The following is a 25,532-nucleotide window of genomic DNA, read 5'->3' as shown; positions in this document are numbered from 1 at the left end:
GCAGCACTACTGACTGAACAGATCTCACATCTTATGTGGACACTTGGTATACGCTGGCAGTTGCAGAGTGAATGCAATTTTTGCTTTATTAGAATTGAGATAATAATCCCTAGCCTTTGTAAAATCTAAAATATTTCCTCCAAGCAAACCCACGAAAAAAAAACATAACCTATTTATGTGCACCATATATAAAGAGAATAGAAGTACCAAAACCTTAATATCTTAAAGTCTAAATATCAACATATGTAATATACCAAATACCAGGCCCATGATTGGGAGAGAAGGGCCTTATGAAAGCTTGTAAGTGCTCTATTACATTGCATAATGTTTTTAGTAAAGGTGCTCAGAGCACAAGATTCAAATCAGATTAGTTGATAAATCTGATTGGATTCACAAATTCAGATTTTTTTTTAATGAGAAATACTTTACCTGTAATTGACAGATATAGTTTGACTTAATCTGGCTGTAGGACAATGACAACTATATAGTCAGGTAAGATCAGAGCTCAGATAGTTCAAATTCTGAGTTATGATCTAAGGTCAGAATAGATTTTAGGAAAAAACATGTTTACCTAATAAATCGTTTCATTCTTTTTAAATTACAGGTGGGAGCATGTCTATGGCAAGACTTTAAAACAATTTTAGAATATTCACAATATTAGTGGGAAGGATCTCGGTGTGACACAACTGACCAAATAGAAATATATCATGCCCTATATTAGGTGTTCACTGGCTTCATATTATTGCTTCAAAATTCATATTACTATTAGGGATGAACGAGAGAGTTTTCAAAACTGGATCTCGCTGCAAATTCGGCCATTATCGCTTACTAAAATTGTAAGCGACAATGGCCGGTGTAAATTCGCCGTTCAAGCTCGAATTTAAAAAAAAAAAAGATTGCGGGCTGTGCTGATCAATTAATCCAGCGCCGGCTGCATTCATTGATCAGCTCAGTGTGCGATCCCCGGCACTAGAGGTTAAATGGGGACAAGTCTCCCCATTCAAAACCATTTAAAATTGTTCCTATTTAACTTCTAGTGCTGGGGATCGCAAACAGGATTCCCAGGGCTGCAAGAATGATTGCAGCCCTGAGAATCCACTGCGGTCCCGGGGCACTAGTGGTTAATTATTATGCAGCCCGTGACCGTAGGATATTTGCGGTCACAGCTGATTGGAGGAGGCACGCAAGTGCCTCCTATCAGCTGTGACTGCAGGCGAACTTTCAATGGAGTTTCTCACAGGTGTGTAAACCTACCCAGACAAAAATTTGCCAGAAACTAAAATACCATATATTACTTTTGGGTGGACTTCCCCTATAAACTGTTTGGTAGCAGAATATTATAGTTTGTAAGCTGTAATAACTAGCAATGCAGTTGAATACAAAATGGGACAGCATATGCCTTGTATGCTGTTCAGCAGTAGAATGCTGTAACATGTTAGCCATGGATGGCTTCGGGAAAAATGGTTATTTAGTAACTAATCTGGCAAATTTGAAAGACACAACATTTAAAGGCTTGCACTGGAAATCTCTTGAGCCATCTTAAAATGTTAACACTTGCTCCCCAGATTGCCAGGTGTTATATTTTAAGAGTCTACTAATCCTAAATGAAATCCTCCTGGCATAAAACCCTGACAATACATGCCTTACATTCATGACAAAACAAAAATGATGGTCAGGAATGGTCAGGAAGGTTTATTGTGTACTGTCCACCCCATGTTGCACAAGTGGTGTTCTTTCTTGCTTACGACACCAGAATAGATACAGACAGAACTTTAGAAGAACAAGACCCAGATAGAATCACAGTGATAAACCCATCAAGACTCACCCTGTATTCTACAAGGGGAAACCTGGTAATTAACTGCCAAGAGATGATGGATTTTCTGACACTGCTGTCACCACTGAGGTATAAATCATCCTTTATGGTCTCCAGTAGCGCAATCCCACAGAAGACGATCATTACTCCAATTCTACATTCAGTTTTAGCAAATTAGGAGCTTTTTGGTATTTAGTAAGAAATGTTGCTTAATGCTTGTAATAAAACAGCATCTTTAAGACATTTCCATAAAGATGGGTGAACAGACCATGCAATATCTAACTGGTGGTGGGGTACTAACCCAGCAGTAGTTTTACAAAAGTGCAAATCACCAAAATGGGTTTGCTACATGAGCAGTTTATGTATTAGCAATGACAAATATTACTCAAGCATGAAATACTAACAAAAAGCATGTACAATAGATCAAAGCAGACGTTTATGCAGTTGATATGTAACAATCACCTTTGCTCTCTTAACAAAAAGATCTCACAGTAATCATTATAGGGTTCTATAGATTTGTAAGAAAAAACATTTCTAAAAGGATAATTAGCATAGTTGTCAGCTGTACTCGCTACCAATATATTAAAAAAGGAAATACAAATAGGCCCTATATTTAATGCATGTTGAAAGCATTAAATGCAGGTATTAAAACAAAATTTAAGATTTAAAGCAGGTGTTCCAAATCATGTTCCAAGAAGGTGTTGCAAAAATTAGTTACCAAGCAAATAGTATATATGCAAGCACCCACAAATGAAAATGAAGCCAAAGGGCAACCACCCTGTTTGTTCCGAGTAGTACCTTCCAAACCCTTATGTGCTTTTTTTAATCATTTATTATTTTTATCATTATTATATCATATTATTGTCCAGGTACGAGGGTGTCACAGGATCAGAAAGACTGCAAATTGTTTTAATTGGACAGGATGCAAGAAAAGCTTTTTTAATAGAGTAGAGAAGGGTTATAAATTTAAGTTTGCAATTGCTGAATATTCTTGTCCCAAAGTCACTCATCTTGTACTGGTACAAAAAAAAAGCAGATAGTGAAGGGAAAACATGACTGTGGCAATGCAGAGAATCGCATTTAGTACCTACCTCCCCCTACCTCCCAACTTTCAACCCACACAAACATTAAAGTACCTAAATGGCACAAAGGCCGTTTTATTACAAACATAAATAGGTCCTCCTCCCATCCACTAACCCCTCATTTTGGATCTGTGCCATCAGTTTATAAATGTTCCCATCTGTAACCCCAACCATGTCGGGAACGATATCTCCAATATTCACAGTCCTTTCCCCCCAATGACTCCAACCATAACTGTTTTTCACCACAATCCGGAGAATTCCAAACCAAAGATGGATCTCTAACTCCTACTGATACCACTCCCAAAACTAACTACCCACAAGGACCTCACCACTGCAAATTCCTCCTAACCAATTGGGCAGAAGGGTGGGAGGATTTCTTCTCGTTTACCCCTCCAACGATTAAACCCCCCTTCCTCACTCTCATCACTTTATAACCTTTCATCCCACCGCTAACCCTACCTGCCCCTCACAGTTACGCAGGCCCTCCTCTATGTTCCTGTACGCTCCAGGTCTGTATATACTTTGTTAAGGAATGCAATAAAGAATTAAAGAAAATATTTATAAACATATATGCAACCCCACACACGTCTAATTTATCATTGATTTATTTAGCACCATTTAACAAGCGTGAGTAATATAGGTAATACAACATATAACATTTTTCATGGCAGATACATACCAATGTATAGTTAAACATAACTACTAATACGTACCAGTAGAATCTACTCCTGCAGGCATGCAGTCTTAGAGGCATACCAGGTTATATAGAGATAAGGAAATTTTAGGAGTGAGGAATGTAGGCAGCTTTGTATATAAAGTAAAAATTTAAAAAAAAGAGAAACATAGATGGGCAAGATTGTAGAAAGAATCAAGAGATAGAGTTCTAAATTGTGAAATTATGTCAGTGGCAGAAGCAGCATATGAGAAGTGAGAGGCATAGTTCTAAATATATTGGAATGTGCTAATATGTTTTTGGTAGACTACTAGGGAAATGTTAGTCAAGTCAGAACATATAATAGTGTTTTAGTTGTTTCCTGTGTGAGGAGGAGACTTAAGCTGCAGAATTAGATGCTCCAACAATGTTTTTGTCACAAAATGGTCAACTTTACCCATTTAAAGGATAGGTTGTATTTCCGGAATAAAGGTGTAGCAACAGGGGAAATAGCCAAGGAAAGCTAAATCAATAATCTGGGTATACTACTTAAACAACACATAGGGCTCTGTATATAAAACAGGGAATCTGACGTTCCCCCAAACATTCCCTAGTGGTAATAAATTACTGTTGTTGAAGCAAATTTGGAAGATGTTTGAGGGAATGCCAGATTCCCCACTTTAAAAAAAGACAAAATTTCTACAGATATAATCATAACTCATCTCTTAATTAAAGGAATACAAATCCTGCTGTTATATTCCATTTTTACCTAATATTCTGGTAGGGCATATGTACCAAATGATAAAAAAAAGCATAAAAGGGGTCAACGCTGTAACTGCATGATTTTTGAATCTTAAACTGAAATTACATTTACAGTTGCCGATTATAAGGGGAAGAGGGTGCAGAATTTTAAATGTGGGTATAGTCATATGGTTTTAGTTTTAAATAGAATAGGGAAGCGTAAAAACACATCAGGCTATCCATTGTTGTCTGTGTATTACTGGGGAGATTTCCCTGCACTTTTAGTCCTATATGCAAATTTGGAAGATTTATCCTTACCTGGCAACAACTACAATTAAGGATTTTCTATCACTTTATCTCACTTTAGTGATATAGTTATAAAGAATTAATCACGTGAGACACAGACAGTTCTGTCTTTACAGTGGGTCTAACCCTTTCCTATTCTAATCAAAATAAAAAAGTTATTACTTTACATACACAAAGTTCAAACTAGGAAAAAAAATCTATCCTGATTTAAGCTACTCCGCAAAGGAATATATATTCAATCCGAATGTCAGGAAAGCTAATATGTGTTCTGGGAGCCAGAATGGGCTGCTTCCAACAGAGGCTTTTGTATTTTGCTATGTGGCAGCTCTTTAACTGAACCACCAACAGGCAACTTACTTTGAAGTTCATATGAAGTAGGTTACATCATTATTTAATTGGCATTGCTTAATTAAAAATGTTAAAATTCTAGTGCTCTTTGTTCCATAGATCTGGCGTTCTGAGTTTCATAACTGCATTTAGCAATGTAAAACATTCTTTGCCCATCTGCTAGTGTTTATATTCAGTTTGTGGTCAACAATTAAACTGCAATGTATAAATGTTCTCATGACTTGCCTTTAACCTCAGACCAGTATCAGTGAATATAAACAAGTAGTTGTTAGCTCTTTTATTGTGTAACAGGGAAATGAAGCTAATTGCTCTTCATACATTCTGCTTTCACAAACAGATTATACCCTTTGCTTTTACTGCAGATCTACTGAAAGAATATTTCAGATGTTCCCTTAAAGGAAATGTGTAGTTTTTTTAATATGTTTAAATAAACACAAAATGTAAATAATCTTATTGTCGTGTTTTAAAATGTACATTTGTACATAGATAGGTAAATAGATATGCTTTAAATTAAATCAACATTTGTTTTCATACCACATTAAAGTGTATTAAGAAGCACTCCATGTGTGTTAAATTATTTCATAAATTATTGCTGTGGGCTTTAGAATGTACATTGATAAAAAAAAATGAATGAAAGCTGTTTTTCCACAAGTACTGCACCACAGATATCATTTTTGATAATTCTAGGTTCAAGGTTTTTCTGTAGTAGTTGACAGCAAACCACTAATATGCAAGCACAGCCTAAAAACCATAAATGACTATCTTATTTTGTATATTATTTTGTACAGCAGTTTAAATAGAAGTAGATTTTCATATCTAAAAAAGTGTATGTGATCCACTAGGTTCATGGATTATATACCAAAAGAGTCCAATTCTACAATCATGGCTTTCCACTATACTATACATGACGAGGGTAGCTCGGACTTTCTAGCCCATCCTTCACCACCACCATCAGAACCTCCGCCTCCCCCCAACCCCTCACCTGCTTACCAACCACTCCCCCACCATTAAATACTCAGACATCTTGGATTTCAATTGGCTGGCAAGCAGCCATATATTTAAACACCATTAAATAAATTAGCCAGTCAAGTAATTAGGAAATATCCAATAATAAATAAATCACAAATAAATAAATTAATTTACACTTTTGATATGCAAGCATACATTACCATAACATAACACTCCATTATTATTATTATTACTTAACCGGATTATATAACGCAAACATATTACATTGAATATAACCTATTTAACCAACAACCCAATTCCTCCCTTTTAATAATAGTTAACCATAACAACAATATCCATAATGCTATCAAACTCCATACTCCCAGTTATACACCCAAACAACCAGGCTGCAGGTCTCAGAAGGCAAAATCCACAGCCAACAGGGCTTTAATTCTTCGAACATCTCCACCTTGGCTCATAGCTGCCCAGCACCGCCTCAGGAGCCATAATCATCTGTTCACCATAAAGGGGGAGACCCCATCAAAGAGGATCCCCCCCTGCCAAATTCCACCACTTTACTAATGTACTGGATCCTTGCCTTCCAAGACCCCAACCACACGTTCAAATTATAATTATAACTATAAAAGGGGTGGGTGGGCAACTTTTTTTTTTAAAATAGGGCCTCTCAGTTCTGTTTAACTCATCCTATTCCTAATCTCCTCCTACCCCACGCTCCACACTGGCACAGCCCCCTCTAGCCTTGCATTTTATTAACCCTTAACACCCCTGGGCTAGGCCTCCCACCCCCATCATGTGGCCCTGTGCATAATTCTTACGGCTACGGGCCTCTCTTTCTCAGATGTTCTCCTGTAACCTGTGCTTCAATGCATATCTTAGCTATTGATTTCATGTCTGCACACTGAAGCTCTGGCATCAGGAACACAATCTAAATATGTCTTGCTGATAGGAAAACTAGCTAATGTAGATAGACACTGCATTGTACTGCATTGCAAGGGTGTTTAGTGATATTAGCCAACTGGTAAATCTCTACCTTTAAAAGAAGAATAATGGGATCAAATCTACTTTAAGGGATAATATATATACACATACGCATACACACCAAATGGTAGTAACAATGCATTTAAAAGACACTGGGAAGGCAACTTGTTCATCGCCCAAGGAAGCAGCTTTGTCTATGAAATGTGTCGTGAAATATTTGAGATCTGTATGAGATCATTTAGGATCTTTTTTAATTGTTTGTATTTTAGCAATATTACAATACATTTTAGGTTTTACATTTACTCTGATTATATCTGCCTAAAAGTCCCCTTCACATTTTTATGGTGGTGTATCATATAGAACAGATTTATGGGGGCTAACTGTAGATTAAACTGTATTTCTTATTTATTCTGTTACTCAAAATTTGGATGATTTCATTGCCAGGGGTTCTTGCTGTTCTATTCAAACCTAAATAGATATAATTCATCAAAAAGTGCAGTGCAAGCGAAAGGTACCAAGTATATAGATGCCTTTGAGTTACTGTGTTTAAGGGGCCATTTAAAATAATAGGCTGCTAACTGAATGCATGTCAAAACAAGAAAAAACATGTGTACATGCACAGATAAGTGCGAATGGGTCTTACAAGGAAATGTTTGCTAGAAAAAATGTAGACCCTGCCTTTGCTGACCCCCTTCTGGAAATGATAGTTGTCTTTCATATTTATTTCAATGCTCAACTGAGTCAATGACCTGGAACAAGCATGCACCATGTGAAGTCAATTATTCTAATTTGCATTATTTTTATAGGTCAGTGACTGAGAAATGCCATAAAGTTAGCATGATAAGCAGAACCTCAACAATTGCAGCTCACATTCCTCAGTTCAAATTTGAAACCTAATTTGCTAAAGCCCCAAGTATCAATTGTTCTGCTTTGGGAACAGTAGACCATGCTGGTGTAATGTTTATTTATGCAGCCACTTGTAGTCTTCTTACAACATTGGGACCAGATCATTATCCCCCTGGATAACATTCTACAATTAAACTCTGATTAGTAAAATACATCAGAGGGGGAGGCAACCTGGATGACCTATTAGTACCAATATTTTATTACTATATTTAAAATCTAAAAAAATTGAAGTGCAGCTTTTCTTTAGTGGGTTTGTACTTGTCCACCGGGACAAAATATACCAGGATAACAATGCGAAAGAACAATTAGGAGCTAGGGAGATAGTAAAGTCACCCTGCTTTATAAGAGATGTTCTTCGTATGACTATAAAGTATTTTAATAAAATCTGGAAATTTGAAGCATCTTGCACATTCTTTTTACATTACAGGAACTCAAATACTTTTGATAAAAACAGTTTTTTACATCTGCTTTAAGAAGAAATAATTTTTTTGCTGTTGTATTATTTATTCCTTGTAATGAAGAGGACACCAAATGTAGAGGAATGAGACAACCTAGACAATTGTTTCTGTGCCTGTTCACCCCATTTCTCCAGGTCAACAAACAGCAAAGATTACATACTATATTTGTAATTCTTACATACTTCCAAGCACCAATTATTCTACATAAAAATGTTGGTATGCCAATAATATTGAGTTGTGTTATGATGACAATACAGATATAAATGCTTCCCAGTCAGCTAAATTACTAACTTAGTAAAAAGTTAAAACCTGTGTCAGGTTTCTTTTGGTCTTGATGTCCCTATTGAGAACATACTGTATGTTGCTTTTAGTGCTATGCTTTCCAAATGGCAGGAGGTAAGCTGAATTCATCCCTTAAGGGAGCACCTATTGGGAGAAATACTCTCTACTGCAGTTCAAATGACTACTGTTCAGAAAGCAAATGCTGGATTTCCGTTCACTATGTCCCCCAATGACAATGTGACCAGGAAAAACACCAAGAGTGTCGATCTCCCCAATGACGACGCCAATAAAATCCCATCACAACTTCTAAACCTTTCTTGCTTTATTTATTACCAGAAAAAATGTGTTCCAGTTTACCAATGGTTGTTTAAAACTGAATAGTTAAAAAATCTAAAATTCTCTCAGTAGGTCTTTTCTTTTGCATGACAAAAGATAAAATAGTTTTTACAAGGCACCTGTGCTAGAACTCAACATTTAACCACTATATGTACAGGAAGCAGAAGTGGGAACTTATCTTCAGCATGTGGGAAGCACAGCTGGTAGTTCTTAATTTGGTTTTATTGATATAACCAAGGGTTTAAATGACTCTTTAAATTCATAAGTCCTTTTAATTTGGCATTAACATTTCAATTACCATCACATATCTGAGCAAACATAATTGAAATTCAGCTCTTCGGGTTACAGATACCAGATATCATGAAGGTACTGTCCACAGTTAAAATGCATTTCATCTGTTCAGAGGTTAGGAAAATTAAAGAAATTAATGTCTAAATGCCAGGAATTCTGTGTGAAGGTTTTTTTTTTTCCTAAAAAAAATCAAGGGTAATGGGTTAGAAGGTCTAAGAATACAGATCACCAAAAAGAATCCCCAGTCTTTTTTAACGGGTATTCTTTGAAATGTTTATACACTTCCTATAACGTTAAAAGTATACACAATTACACAAAAGTATTTAAAAAAGAAAAGAACAAAATAGCAACTCCGTTTTGTTTAATCTTTGGCTTCTCATGTTATCTGTATGCATTTGATTTTAAGCCACACTTTCATTTTACAACTGCGAAACGGCAAAGGTTTTGATCCAGCAATCCCAAAGATTGACTGACAATTTCATGGATAAACTTTGTCACAGAGCTGCTTCATCTAGGATTACTGCACATGAAGCAGGGAATCACAATCAGGATCAATACTCAATCAGTACACTTTGTTTTAAAAGGATATCTGACAAGAACAAAGGCAGGCAATCTGGATTATGTCTTAGAGAGGAAATAAGTTTCAGGTTAATGTATAATTCCAACAGGGAGACACGCAATGCTCATATGGATGCAAAAATCCTAAGGGAATGGGAGAAGACATTCGTGCACGTGCCAGAAAAGTAAAGTATGGTATCACCAAAAGTTTACCAATTAGGAAGAAATGTATTGCTTATGTATTACCTTTAAGTGCATTTTGATCCAATAATAATATTCAGGGAGGTATTACCAACCTACAGTAAGTGTCTGACTTTTTCTTTTTAAGTTTTTTTCCCTCCAGTGCTCGATCATTATTATTATTTTATTATTAAACAGGATTTATATAGCGCCAACATATTACGCAGCGCTGTACATTAAATAGGTCATGGTAAAGATGAGTAGCATCTACTTTCTTCATTACAAGTATCCTTTATGTGCACTTGTAGTGCTGTGGAAGGATGCGTGTCTGACCTGGTCCATTACGATACAGAGTGCTTTGGACAGCGCTTTCAATGTCTGGTGCTTATTGGGCTGCACAGTAATATTTGGACATGCTGTGCAACTGATGTACAAAAAAGTAAATGTCAGACAGTAAATATAGTGATTGTCAGCACATTAAATATTGGACTGAATGTGCTTTTTTGTTGCATTTATGTTTTAAACCAATTACCTTATGCAGTATCTCTTGGAAACTTTAGAAGTTTTAATTTGCTTTTTAACAAATTCCAATAATGTTAGACAGGGGGTCTTACATCCCAGATACACACAGGTGCCCTCAGCATATTCATAGGGTAACAGCCCACCAAATTAAGCCAAAAAGTTAAAACAGTATAATGCCAGATTAAATATTTCTTTTTGGGCCCCTAGGCCACACCATATTTGCATATTATGGCAAATTATTCTGCCAAAAGGAACTTCCCCAGCACTGCTAAGTCTGCACTTCCCTTGCTCACTGATGATGGGGATCTGGAGTCCTTGACCATCTTAATGCTTATGCAGAAGTCAGTTTACACCTGTAAGTACTTGTTAGAGAGTACATGATACTAGTAATAAATAGGTTTTTTGGTTCAGCCAAAGTAAAAAAAAATCACTGAGTAGAGCATTCATTTACAGACTTGATATGTAAAATATGGCATGAACTAAAGGTCTTATCCCCTTTATGGGAAACTGTATTTAGGGTAGGATATAAAATGTTTATTATCCCCCAAATCAGCAGTCTTTGTAATTATATGGTAAGATAATATAGGCTGGTTGATTGCTGCAGCCTGTTATGTCACTATGTTTAAAAAGTTCAGCCATACTTTAGAAGCGGCTCAAATTTATTTAGGTGAAAATATAAGTAGGCTCATCTGAAGTAACGCTTGGAAATGTGTTTTTTCCTTAATTGAGCTGGAGCCAGCAGACACAGGAAAGAGATTCCAAAAATGTATTTTTATATTCTAGCACTGGTTTCCGTACTTGAAGGATGTACAGCAACCAATTATATCCGGACCTTCCCTACTGCACTACAGTTAAAGTACTGCACTTTTCAAGCACGTATTAAATGGTGCACATGAAGACATGTGATCTGTTGAGATTATGTTATATTAAAATCACTTGCCGGGAAATCAACTCAATTATTCAATATGATTTATGCTGCGGCGACATAATGACTATCAAGATACAATTGCTGCATACTTTTTAGCTCTGACAGATAAAAAATCATCTCGACACCTAAAGAGACAACATCTGGCTCCCCATGAGAGGAGATCTACACAATGTGAGACAGACCTAAAATGTTTATTAGTTCAGGATATTTTCGCAGTTTCCTTTTCTTTTGTTAGTATCAAAACAGATTTTTATTCCACCTTTTCCTGCCAGAAAGATGTTGTCCCACTTTGTTTTTCCTTAAAGAGTTTTTTTTTTATCATAACAGATTTTATGGCATTTACCAGAGGTGTCATTCAGAAGCTACGTACACACATCCAATGTTTCTCGCCCGATAATCGGCTTTAGAGCCGATATCGGACAAGAATCTGGCACGTGTACATCACCCATCGTCCATCGTCTGAACGACCGTCCTGGTGGATCCAAGGACGATGGACAACGAATAATCCTAATGCAAGGGAAGGGAGAGAGAGTATCGTCGCTTCCCTTCTCTCCTCTCCATAGAGTGGTGCTTTACGTACAGCACTCATTCATGCATCATGCAGTCCTTAGTTGTTGGAAAAGAATTGTGAAAGATCCTTTCCAATGACAATAATTGCACATGTGTGTATGCAGCTTTATTCAAAGGATTGATACCATTGTCATGGAAGTTCTTGGGAAATTTCAACAGCTAGTGTTTGCATACATAAAAAATGAACATTAAAACACATTTACTAAAAACAAAAAAGGATTAAAAAGAGCAAACTGTAAACAGTAATACATACAGTAACACATTACACTGCACAGCCTATGGCAGCGGTCACCAACCGGTGGTCTACAGACTACTGGTGATCTTCGAGAAAATTTCGGCGGTCCGCGGCTCTGGCCGGTGCGCCCCCCAGCAGGGTCCTTCTCCTTGTGTCTAGCCAATATTTGCTTGTCATGGAGTTTTAAGTTATACTAACTGAAGATCATTTCTCCTATTGCCCCTTAAGTAATTAAGGCTGCCTGGTGAATAGACGAAGTTTCATACAGTGGCTCCTAATTTAGCAGTTAGAAAACAGGTACTAACCATAAGTTACATTAAATGATGCAGATAATGGCCAAACAAACAGTCATGTCAGAGAACAGCATTCATTAGTAGAAAACACTGGAGATGTTTTATCAGGTGCCTTTACTCACTGTTCTCTTAGCTACTGAAACTTAATTAACTGGATCTTTCTTTCTGTGGCATGATTAGGATTTTAATGGGACTCTAAAAGTTTCATTTATGGCAAGGCCTAATTTAATAAAAACAGGAGATATAGAAAAAGTAACAATTTGGCATTCAGGCAAAGCAATATATTCATTAAATAAAATTTTAAACATAAAACAAGATCTTTCCTGCCCTTTTCCTGCTTAAATTAACTATTAAACACATTGCTTTTATTTCACAATTTTTCTTTCATAATCAGGTATGGAAACATAAAAAGCGATTGTTCAGATTAGTTTTAAATTGAACAAACACATGCATTCAGTCTGAAAATTTGCAACATGTTTCTACTGTGGCGGAGATCTAAGAACTAACATCAAAGTTAAGAAATATTCGCTGCTAAATTCGATTATGTATTCCTGCTTTTCTTTTGATCATTTGTTTTCAAGAAAAGTGCTAAGCAAACTTTGTTTTATCATTTGCATAGGGCCGGCATGTTAAAACAGGGCAACTTGCAGCAATTAAAGTGATGAATGTCACAGAGGTAAGTGATTCATTTTCCAGCTTATGATGTGAAAAAATTGTCTTTTAAATAATGTTTTTCTGTAATGTTTTTTTTAAATTCAAGTCAAATTTTAATAACGGATATAGGAAAACATGAGCATAGAGAAGTGATTTTTTAACTAAAAAAGAAATACAATAAACATAACTTTATCACAGTGCTATTATCCTTATTTAAGTTACAGGATGTGCCTTTATTGGTATTTATCAGATGCATTCTCCATGGTACAGAAGGAATTTATATGTCTCATTTAATTACATAATGCAAATATTAGGTTTATTTCCTATTTTTAGTGTAAAGCTCCATGTAAACAATTCTTTTTGACCAAATGTAAATCCAATCACTGTTGTATAGTCTAAAATTTTACCTAAACTAAAAACAGCTGCTGTAAGATTTTTGTCCATAATCAATGCAGTGTATGATAACCATAGATAGGCTTCTATAGAGTAGGATTTGGAACCCAAAGGTAATCCTTATCTGTAGGATATGTTGGAATGAAAAAGGGAACCAAAATGCCCTCCAATGTATATTTTGCTAAATCAAAAGCTGGACTTGCTGGCCTTTTGCTGGAAATACTACTTTATCACTTTAACACTTCTGTATCAAACTTGGAAGATTTGTGCATACCAAAATTCAGTGAAAGAAAAAACATATGTAGAGTTTTCTAATTAGATCAACGTGACATTACTTGTCTTTCATCGAGAGGGGATCACATATTACTCCTTCCCAAAGCACAGGTACTGCCACAAGCTGCCACTGAGTAGGGAGCGACATATCTGGCAAAGTAGACCACTTTAGTTGAGATAGCCCCTTTGCAAAGACATTTAAATTTTTTTTTCTAAATAGACAAGGGGTAGGGGCTTTTAAAGGCATCTTCAACACTAGCATTTAAGTAGGTCAGTATCGGTCAGCTGTAAGCACTGAACTTATTGGTGTTACAGATAAACTTAATGCAATCTTGGCAAGAAAGACTTTGGTTAGAAACGTCTAAAAGTACGAGTTTTTATTAACACAAGCGATAACCATGTTTGGACAAACTTTAGGCAGTTACTAAAGCATTTACCAGCATGGGCCCTAGTTGTTCTTTACCAGCTCTGACACCAAGATTTCAAAGAAGCTGAATCAAATAAACGAAAGCTTTGCAACTAATACGCATGGCAGTGCAATAAACCTAAATAAACATGTAGTATATATCTGTACAGAGATGGCTTGGATATGGCAAATAAAAAAAAAATGTTAAAAGTCTGTTAAAACATTTGAATGTGGGTCAAAAAACAATTGATTGTCCTGTGTTCAGAATGGTTTATTGCCACTCTTGTGTTATGTGCTAATTGTGTATATCACAGGATAGCAGCAGAAAACAGTGATTTCAGCAATGATGGTTTTAGCCAGGTATTACTAGAGACATTGATACATTCACTGTATGAAAAACAAAGAACTAAAATCATCCAGGTGTAGTATTCAATTCAGTGCTGGCTTCCATAGATAGATTTGTAAGATGTATTTTTTTATTATATTTAAATTTTTTTCAAGACCGTTTTCTTATGTCTTATTCAGAATTACATAGCAACTATTTAGTTTGGTCATAGTTTTAAGATGATCTGTTTCCAGAGATAGACTGATAACTTCCTGCTTCTGCCACAACCCACCATATCCTTTTCCTCTGCACAACAGTCATTTTCTTTGTTGTGCTGGACACGTCCAGCCTAGTATCTTCTGTAGGACAGTAAAGAAAATCCCTAGCAAAAACCACTTTGTATATTTTTTTTATCTTGCAAATAAACACAAATAGCAGCTGCAAATCTGCTGGCGACATCTCCTTTATATTTTGAGGAAGAAGATCAGTAACACGTATGGGGTTTTCCAGCAAGGCTGAAAAACTGGAATCTTGCTTTGTTATTCTTGTCACAAGGCAAAAAAGTTCCCTGTTTGCTTTCTTCTAGCATCACTACTTTTTACAAAAAGCAGGGATTAGTATTCTAACCATGTGTAATGGGCCCCATAGCAAAGCTAGCATAGTAAAGGGGCCAGTCTCCTCCACCTCCAAATGTAGTTTTACTTAATGATACAGAATTGCATTCATAGCATTCCTAATAATGATATAGCCTATATATACTATAAATCATTTTAACCCAAGAGGTGTTTGCCTAAAGCCACTTAAATAAATCATTGTGTATTCAGAGAGATGTGGGCCCCTTTAAAAAATGCACCAGTATTTGTATGCTTTCTGTATTATTTCCACTGCATACACCCTAAAAAACAGATATGATCATAATGGATGGAGATGTATTGCCTTTTGCTGGATTTTCTATTTTGAGAGCAACATTTCAGCTAAATTCACTTTTTTTTCAAAGTGGTATGCATGGGTATACAGAACAATACCACTTGGAAAAAAAAAGGTTAATATTTGTACCAATGAGGGTCATTTTTTGTGGCAGTTACATACAGGTCCTGATTAATTTAGGCTGTCCAAGGCTGGAGAGGATACACTTTCATCAGTGAAGCTGGGTGACACCACAAACCTGGAATGAATCTGGTACACGAATGAAAACATTGGCTTACAAATAGCAAATTACTTTTAATAAATTCATTCCAGATTTGCTGGATCACCTAGCTTCACTGATGAAAGTGTATCCCCTCCAGCCTTGGAGAGCCTAAATTAATCAGGAGGTTCCCTTTTATCCTAAAAGCTTAGGTAAATGCCATCCCCTAGGGTTATAGAAAAAGTATTTTTATTTTTTTTACATAATATGCTGCTCATCTCACATTTGTTTGGTTTCATATTATGTACAACGTCAATGTTTTAGCATTCTATTACCATCAGGATGCTTAATCATTACTTTGATGGGGAACACCCTAGTGACTCATATCAGGACTTGCTTCAACCAAGTGACTTCAAGAGTGGGTTTGGTTGGATGTTATGTTCTCCAGCCGTATTTATGTTCAGTGAGGTAATCAGGAAATACATTACATAAAACTCACTGTGGATTTATAAATGTAACTTTTCCCAGTTTTCAGTGGAAGCCCATCTCAGTCATTTTGTTTTGCACCATCAATTATATTGGGTCATGCAAGTCTCTTAGTTATTATGAAGGCTTTACACTCAATGGACTACATAACAGATAATTAGAGAGAAGCTTGCTCCAACTGGTGTAAGGTCAGCGAACAATAAAATGAAAATGGAACACAGTTTGCAGACACAAGAAGGAGTTGTTTGTTCAGACGTTCATTTGAGGCACATTAACAAAATCAGCTTTTTATTGTATTGTATAAAAGCAGCTGTAGTGGTCACTGGACCTGACAAAATGAAATAATTAAGTTTATCCATCTGTGGTGCACTATAGATTTTAAAACCAGTCTCCAGGAAACCATAGACGAGGACAAAATATTTATTTGGTTATCACTAACCTGTTACCTAGCACCTTGTCAGTGCACAAAGATTAATAAATGATGAAAATCTTGGAGAAGTAACTAATTTGGATATTTACTAAATTACCATGAAAGTTAATAATATGTCTGTGATGGTTCTGATTAATCCACATCGTTGGTTATCCAGCAGAACTTAATCACATTCAAATGAAATTGTTTTTGAAATGTCGAAAAGGTTTCACAGTCTATCCAATGTGCTTCTTCAGTTCTTCCAGTGTAGGAAATACCCCAGCACTTATACTCCCATCATGAAATATGACATAGGGATAATTGGAACTTTGCAACACTGAACTGGGACGATAGCAACAAACAAATACCAACAAACAAAGAGTCTAAGGACAACACTTAGAAGTCAAAGATGAATGCCAGAGAATACTGAGAAGTGCTCCAAGTCTTATTTCAGAGTTAGCCACCCTTGATCTTGCCCCTTTGGGCTATGTCTCCCAACCAAAAATAAATATCTAATATGCATTTAGGAAAAAAAATTCTCAATTTAATTTGATTTGGTAGACAATAATTGTATTTTGATCAAAAAGGAGACTTGCACCACTTCTAAAGGTAGAAAACGTGTTGTCTTTCAAAGAGTTTTTATAAAATAAGGTCTACTGTATTTTTCTGAGAACCACTGTAGAATTCGACAAGTTAAAAAAACAATAGAGATAGTTTATACATTTGTCTTATAACAGATACTTACAATAGAAAGTAACATACAGGGTTGGAGTGTATAGGAGAAGTCATTTAGGTCAACAATATATTTCAAATCCATGTCAGAAAAAGGTAAAATATTGATGTTTGAAAACCTAGACATCAAGAAGTCGTGTTGTGATATGGATAGAAAAGGGTTTGTAAGATTAGAAATACCAGGGAGGTATCAAAGATGATCTCAGAAGAGTGTCCATGATGAGGAGTGTGAAAACTTTAAACTAGGAGAGGGCAAACAGGTTAAAAGAAGAAAGATCTAACTTGGGGTCAGAGTAAGGCTTTATTGGAAAATACTTGATTTGTGACTATTACCAATTGTATGCTTCACAATTTAAAAGTGGTCTAAAATAAAAATGGCTTGTTTTACATGGAAGCATTGAACTTACGTTTTCTAACTACTGTTTAACAACTAGGAAGGGTCAGGTTGCTATTGGGAGGACAGTTTTTAGACATTTCATACATGAGATACATTTTATATTGGTCATTCTGTTGTTATGTTTACAGCTCCTGCTCCTTAGTTTATTGTAGGTCTTATTAAAAAGGTACACCTATATGTTTATTACCAGCTAACAATAAAAGGTATTATTTTGAATGTGTACAAGTCTCGGGGTTTTATCAGAAATTTCCTTATCACAGCTGTAATTCCATAGAAGAAGTTTCCATTTTCCTATTCATTGACACATTTTGCCAGAGTACTTACTTACATTTTGCATGTGGCAATATACATTTTCATAATTCTGAATGTTTAGGTTCTTTAGCAATATTTTGATACTGCTTGAAGAAGAGCTCTGGTCTACACACTTATTTAGCTACTTATGCCAGAACTAGGGTCAAATCATAACTGGAACTGATAGGAACTCAATCTTTGGCACCAAAGCTTCTATAATTATGATGAAAAAAGATGTATGCCAATAAAATTCAGTATAAAGACAAAACTCAAAAACCCATTAAAAAGCATGGCCCAATCTGTTACAACTACTATTATCAACTGATTGCAGGATCAACAATCTACAGTGCTCTTACAATAGCCAGGAATACTTTGTACATAGATGTATATTTCTAACAAACAACTCTTGTGGATAAATCTCCATGTATTTTAAATGGCAGTGATTGTCTACCCTGTTTGATTATTATTTGATTCAATGCTTTATAAATAGCCCCCTTGGAAACCTTACCTTTTAGGAAGTCTCCTAAATTTGGATAGATCCAGCTCCTGTAGAATGTGTTCCCCATTTTTACAGCTGACAGTGGTCACCAAACAAAAACAGTTGCCTTCAGTATGATAGTATATAAAAAAACGTATATAAAGCTCTAAATCCTTATGAAAGCTTTTATTTCCATACACACACATGCATGGGAAACACTGCACATTTTATTCCAAATCAAAACATAAGTATATTAAATTTGTAATATTCCTTTGCAGAAAGTGAAGAAAAGAGAATATTAGGCTTGTCAAAATAATAGCAGTGTGGAGTTCAAGGAGGGCAGTCATTCATTTTCTGTGAAACAATTATTTATTATAAATTATGCCTCTTATTTTAGAAAGAAAAGCAAATGCTGTAAAGAGAAACTGGGCAAGATTTTATGGACTGATGAAAGCAAGATTGTTCTTTTTGGGCCTAGGGGCTACAGAAAGTTTGTCAGATGACCTCCAAATGCTAAATTCAAGCCCCAGAATTGCTTGCGATGTTTAAAAAATTAAATGTGGGGTCTAACGCTGGGAAACATCCCAAAACGTCTGTGTAGACCCAGCCTAAATGCCGGAAAGGTTTAAATTTATGTGAAAGCAGAATAGCTAACTTTTTACCTTTCTGTTGCTTGCAGCCAATTCTAGCCTTCATGTCATGAGCAATGTTGCAATGTTAGGCAATGAAAGCTTGGGTATTGAGGATGGAGAAAGGACTGTTATCAAACTTGTCACACTTAAATTACAGGGGCCTAGGTTAGTGACTCCCATGGGGCATTAGTCTGATATATAGTACAGCTTGGTATGCAGACTTTACACTTACTTTCCATGTAACAGGATTTGTACTGATTATTCCTAAAATGACATCACGTTCCACAGTTAGATGGAATGAGTTAAAATAGTGTGATGACATGAATTCTTAGCAGCCATACTTTCTGCATTATACACAATTTGCTTTATCTGACTGCAGAATGCTCCCGGTCACTGTGGGGTCAGCTGGACTTAAGTCAGGAAATGCTGCTGTATCATCTTACAGGGCGGGTATGGAATACAGATCTTAAAACAAGCAATGGTTACCTTCCATTGCTTATACAGCAGTACTTCATATCCTGTTATCTGTCAGCATCAAGAATACATCTGTATAGGAGCAAGATTTCTAACTCAAAAGTAGTTTTTTTTTAGCTTATTAAATTGCCAACTATCTCCAATTTCCCTTGCAGCTATTGAAAAAAGGGAAGAAGATATGAACTCATTATATGTTAAAAATGTACTCCGGCTGTATTTATTGAGCTTTAATATAAAAGCTTGTTAAAATAAAATAATCCTTTTTCGTCCCATCGCTGAGGAAGTGTCAGGCACTGCCAACTTCTTTCCCCTTCTTCCACTTGATTTTGCACTGCTCAGGTGCGGGACTGGGTGACGTAGCCTGCGGTACATAGGAAAAAAAAAAGAGGGCCAAATTCACTGTGCATGCATGAGATCAGCATTTTTTTCCCATTTCCATTAAAGAAAAAGCTCCTTCTGCGCATTCCCGATCTTTAATGTAAAGTACAGATATCCATTACCATTGATTCCTAAAATGGGTTATGGCAAAGGCATTCCCTATCTGGAGTGTTCCATCGTGCGTAGTCTCCAGTTAGTAGATATACGTATTGCTTCCCTGTGTGTACATGGCTATGGTTCCATACTACTGGGTTTACTTTTGGTTGCTTGTACCATAGACAAACAGGAGCTTTGTGCATAAAATAGACTCTGTGCTTTTGCAGTCATTTTTTTTTGTTTTACATAGGAGTTTCAAAGCCTTACCAGACATAGGTTTTTAAATGACAATTACTCTTTGTATAAAAATATCCAAACATTCATTTTTGACAAACAAAAGAAAACATGAAGTGAAATGAGCCTGTATGTTCTCCTTCGAAAATACCATGTAATGCATATAGTGCATAAACATGGTAACAATTATAATGTTGTGTTTCTAGTTATCTTTTTCATACATGAGCAATGAAAACAAACATTTGCAGAAATATACAACTACAACCCTTCCTTCTGCTTCCTAAAATATAAATCTAGAATATATTTAACATGAATACAAAACTTCCACCAAAACTCCTCGATTCAAAGCATTCATATCTTTCTTGAATCATCCATATTTAAAGCATTTAAGGGACATTCCACCTAAACATGTAGAACTGTTATCAATAAAGTTCAAAACTGTCAGGCATTAAACAGCATCTACCAAAGTTAGAGTGAGCCTATTCACACTATTGCACAATATGTATTGGCTGCCCTAACACAAAAAAAAAAAAATCCATGAACCAACACAATATTGGGAATTTTAAAATACGTCTTCCAGATGTTGGATGGATATTAATAACTTTTTATCCTTATTCTTTATTCCTATTCTTCATTTTATTTTTTACAGGAGGAAGAAGAAGAAATCAAACTTGAAATTAATATGCTGAAGAAGTACTCGCATCACAGAAACATTGCTACGTACTATGGAGCTTTTGTCAGGAAAGGCTTAGCTGGACAGGATGACCAACTCTGGGTAACTGAACACCTACATGTTTATATTATCAATTATTAAGGGTATAAATAACAGAACCAGCTTAATGGATCAGTACTCATCTTTTTGAATAAGTACTTACTACTCAAGTTATATTTCATCATATTTTAAACAGGTAAATTCCCTCATTTATATGTTTTTATAGCATAATGAAATGAATGCACCACTTCATTGTAGGAAGGGGGTCACAATGACTGCACTGATTATACAGCCACAGGGGCTAGCCATGGGTTGGGGCAACAAAGAAGTGCCCCATCAAAGTTATTTGTGGAGTTATGCTTCAGTCTCAAACCACAGAATACAAATTCTCATTTTTCTTTCCAGCACTAACATTTATAGACAATAAAGGATCAGTACAGCAATGCTAGCTTAGTTTTCTAGGCTAGGCTTTTCATCAACAGTTTGCCACTGCCTGTAGAGCAGGTTCAGCCACAGTATTAAGAGGGTGGCAACCTGCCAAGGGAAGCACGGACACAGGGGTATTGTGTGCAACTAGCAAAACATTATTCATGTACCTGAGGAACCTAACCACACCACAATTTTCTTAGGAGATGTTTACTTGTATCCAAGCAGATGTTATTTATTTTATTTACTTTATATAGCATTGATCATTTTTAACACTTTACAGAGTAGAGTGCACCATTTATATCAGACCATCCCATGAAAAAGCTATCATGTATCTGTGGGAGAAAGAGAAGAAGAGGAGGGAGGGAAAGCCAGGCTTTTGAAGGGCAACCAGAGTTAAATTTAAAAACACAATTTTACTGTTCCAACAACATAATTTAAAATATTAGGAGCTGTGTCTCTATAAATGAATCCTAGGCTAACATATACCCACTAGTTTCGCAAAAAAAAAAATAGCAATATCGTTTAGTATCATACTAGGTTAGCAATGGCGGTAAGGTGTCCCATCCGACGTGTTTCGCCCATACCAGGCTTCGTCAGGGGTAAGGGAGACTTAGTATTATTGCTGGGGCTTTTTACCGCATTAGGAGACTTGTGATACCGAATTGCTACTTGTAAGTGATTTGATAGTGAGGCCAATATCAATTTGGACATACTGCTGGTGTTCCCAGTTGTCCCAGTGGAGTGAACGGTGTGATAGAAGCTTGAAATGTTTATTCTAGGACCTTCATATGTACAATAGTTATGACATCTCTGTCTGTCTTAGTACAAGTAAATGACAGTGATTCAGCAGGGGAAGATAAAGTGTTGTCTTCTCGTATGGAGTATTTTAGTTGTGGTATGTGGGTGAGCTGCAGGCAGCCGTCCAAAAGGCTACCCAGTAATGCCATCAGACTATAGGAATAAACCAAAGTACTTGGAGGAAAGGAAGGTTCTTGTTGGGACCTTCTCCCCTAAGACTCTGTGACCAACTCTTCCTGAAAGTTGTATTTTTTAAAGTTCCTAAACAGTTGGATGAAGGTATGAAAATGCAGCTCAAGTACACACAAAATTGGAATCTATACCAGCACAACAATTCCAATATCAAAAAGCACAGGTTTATTTTTCTCTTTTCCTAATTTGCTGATCTTGTACAAGGTCAACTATCCATAGTGTTGTTTGAAAGTAATAACTTTGTTTCAGGTCATGTTGCCTGAATGGAATAACAGGACCTACAGTTCATGTTTATGAACAGTCCAACTTTCTAAACCTTTTTCTAGAGCTTTAGAAAACAAACGGCAATGACTAAGTCACTAGAGCAGGTATATTTTTCTGTGTATTTCTGCTGAATAAAATGTATTGTCTCTTGCAGCTGGTAATGGAATACTGTGGAGCAGGGTCTGTTACAGACTTGGTGAAAAAGACAAAAGGCAACTGCTTTAAAGAAGACTGGATTGCATATATTTGCAGAGAAGTTCTAAGAGTAAGCATGTACAAAATCCTGAAATAAACTGAATGTAAATTTACAAATCATGGTATGGCAGGCTTTGTGAATAATACCCTTTTATATTATCATTCCTTTAGCTAAAATCTTTCAGCCTTCACTTCTGTTACTGGAGAATTACCCATGTACTCACTAAGTCCAAGCTTCACATTGCCTGTGCTGCCTTGAAAGTCCTTGTATCTCTGCAGATGGTGAGACTTCTCCCAGGTATGGGGGAGCACCTGACTTCCCTACCTGTGACAGTGCCTAGGACTTTAGCCAAACTTTAGGCCCTAGCATTGTCACATGACTGATTGGGATCATCATTGAACCCTAATGTCACCAAGAGAACCATTTGTAGTGTTGTAGATAGGCAAGTAAGGTGTTAAGGGGATGGGGATGGAGGGGGATCTGGCAGGACAGATCACTAAATGATGTCAGGCTGCACAGATGCTAGAGTTCACGTCAAGACGTTCATTTTGGACACACAAATCTAGCCACTGTACATAGCTCTCATAGCAAAGACAGCTATGTATCCAGTAATATTCAACTTTTGGGGGGAGAAATAACAGCAGGAAGATGGGGCCTAGTGGACAACCAACTTGTTTCACATTCTAGTGTACGAATGAGGCATTGTATTACACCCACACACAACAGCTATTTGGGAGGATGAACTTCACCATAAAGCCTACATGGGCCCACAGTCTAATATTTAGGCTACCCTGCCCACAGTGTACAAAGAATAATTCTTTCTATAGTTCTAGCACTCTGCCAATTGGGACAATAGGCATAGCATACAGCCTAAGCAGCTCACAGTATAGTACTACGAGCTGCTATATTTACTAGAACTGTATATTCTAAAGTATAATAATGTTTTCCAGAAATTGAAAAGGTGTGATCTCCTTCCAAATTTATTGTTCAAGTTTCATCTGCATTTGACTTCCCATGTCTAATGGAAGAGTGAGGGTTAGCTTAAAGTCAAGGTAGGCTATGTGAGGCCTTGCTTACAGCCTAAGAAGCTCAATCCAGTGGGAGGACAAGGCATACAAAATAAGGAGTCTAGTCTTGGGGGGGATGTATGTTTCACTAAATTACACTACAAATACAATAAAATGGTTACATGTTTACACATGTTTATAAAAGAATATAAAGCCCAAAAGCATTATAAAATATCTGTGCTGCTTATATATTGACCTAGTAACAGATATACTTTTTTCAAGTCAAGTAAATGCATAGGTAATCTAAATATCTATGGGTATTTAGTACCTCTCAATGTTCCACCCATTAATGCTTTTATCTGCTTTTTTTTTAAGGATGGTACCACCTTTATTCAGGGATCATCCAGGTCATCATCTACTTCTTGGACCGAGCTGATGACAAAAATAATATCTGCAGTTTATAGCTAGGTTATTAAATATGTCACAGAGCATTTCCTATTGCAGCCTCTCTTCTGGTTAAACGTCTGTTAAAATATTCTATGACTGGGTGGGAGGCAGTTTAGAAAATGACATTCTCAAGGCAAGAGAAATCAATGATTTTTAATGATAAAATGTAGTCTTCTTGAACAATCATATTGTCACTGTACAATGTGACGTCCTGAACGTATTCAGACGTATTCTAGATCTACTCCTAATATTCTAGCTCTGTGTCGTTTCTGAATCATTTCTGAACTAGCTCTTCGCTGTTTTATCTACCACCATTTTCCACCATTCCACCGCCCTAAATATAAACTGCTATATGCAGCCCCCTGCTTTCTGGAGATCTCATGCTAAACAAAGTTTCTTTTGCAGGGTCTGGCTCACCTGCATGCTCACCATGTAATCCATCGAGATATTAAAGGTCAAAATGTTCTTCTCACAGAAAACGCAGAAGTGAAGCTGGGTAAGTAAATCTAGCAAATGCATTTACTGGGAGACCACAGACTGTTATGCCATTAAAATGAAACCTATGCATTATTATTATTATTATTAATAAACAGGATTTATATAGCGCCAACATATTACGCAGCGCTGTACATTAAATAGGGATTCTAGCATAATTCCATTATTATTATCATTATAAAAGCTACAGGTAAGAAAAACAGATTTCAACAAATAATCACATTACCACAGTTAATGAATATGTCTTACTTACATAACGTAGGTTTTGAGTGGGTTTGTTTAAGTGTTTCAGGTTCTTCCTGCAATAAAAATCCCGAATTAAAGACTACATTACAATGAATGCTTCTCATTTGCTCATTTCAGGTCTATTAAAATAAACTAGTGAAAGGGTTTTGTTATATCCATTTTAAGTGAAAAATAAACCTTCAAAATATCAATTAAATTGGTTTGATCTATAGAAGTAAAACAGACTCCAACCAAATGAATGCACAGTAAATATAGTATATATTAGAGACTGTTTTCTCTAATACAACAACACATAGAACAGAACAAGCATAGCCATTTTTTCTTGTTCTGCCCAGTATGTGGCACACACAAAGAGTAGTCATATACTCAGCATGGAGGAAACTACAAGAAAACACGGTAGACAGGAACTTGGAAGAGAAAATGGAGGATAAGTAATTATTTCGGAAGAAATGGCAAGCATAATCTCTAGGAAATCCTTTCTGTAAGAGTGCCTAAAAATATCAAGTGATTCCAA

At 36.2% G+C, this 25,532-nt stretch overlaps 1 protein-coding gene across 3 annotated transcripts in view; it reads left to right on the top strand.

Annotated features, from left to right (window-relative positions):
* The window catches only part of NRK (Nik related kinase), a 136,713-nt gene that overhangs the window by 23,470 nt on the left and 87,711 nt on the right, over positions 1 to 25,532 (top strand). For all 3 annotated transcript variants that reach the window (XM_072430790.1, XM_072430791.1, XM_072430789.1), the window contains exons 3-6: positions 13,068 to 13,124; positions 20,882 to 21,007; positions 22,782 to 22,892; positions 24,683 to 24,773. In XM_072430790.1, coding sequence (XP_072286891.1) covers positions 13,068 to 13,124; positions 20,882 to 21,007; positions 22,782 to 22,892; positions 24,683 to 24,773 — 385 coding nt within the window. The remainder of the gene's footprint in view (positions 1 to 13,067; positions 13,125 to 20,881; positions 21,008 to 22,781; positions 22,893 to 24,682; positions 24,774 to 25,532) is intronic.

The sequence above is a fragment of the Pyxicephalus adspersus genome, chromosome Z (assembly GCF_032062135.1).
Source record: "Pyxicephalus adspersus chromosome Z, UCB_Pads_2.0, whole genome shotgun sequence".
NCBI lineage: Eukaryota > Metazoa > Chordata > Amphibia > Anura > Pyxicephalidae > Pyxicephalus > Pyxicephalus adspersus.
This window is presented reverse-complemented; position numbering and strand designations above follow the sequence as displayed.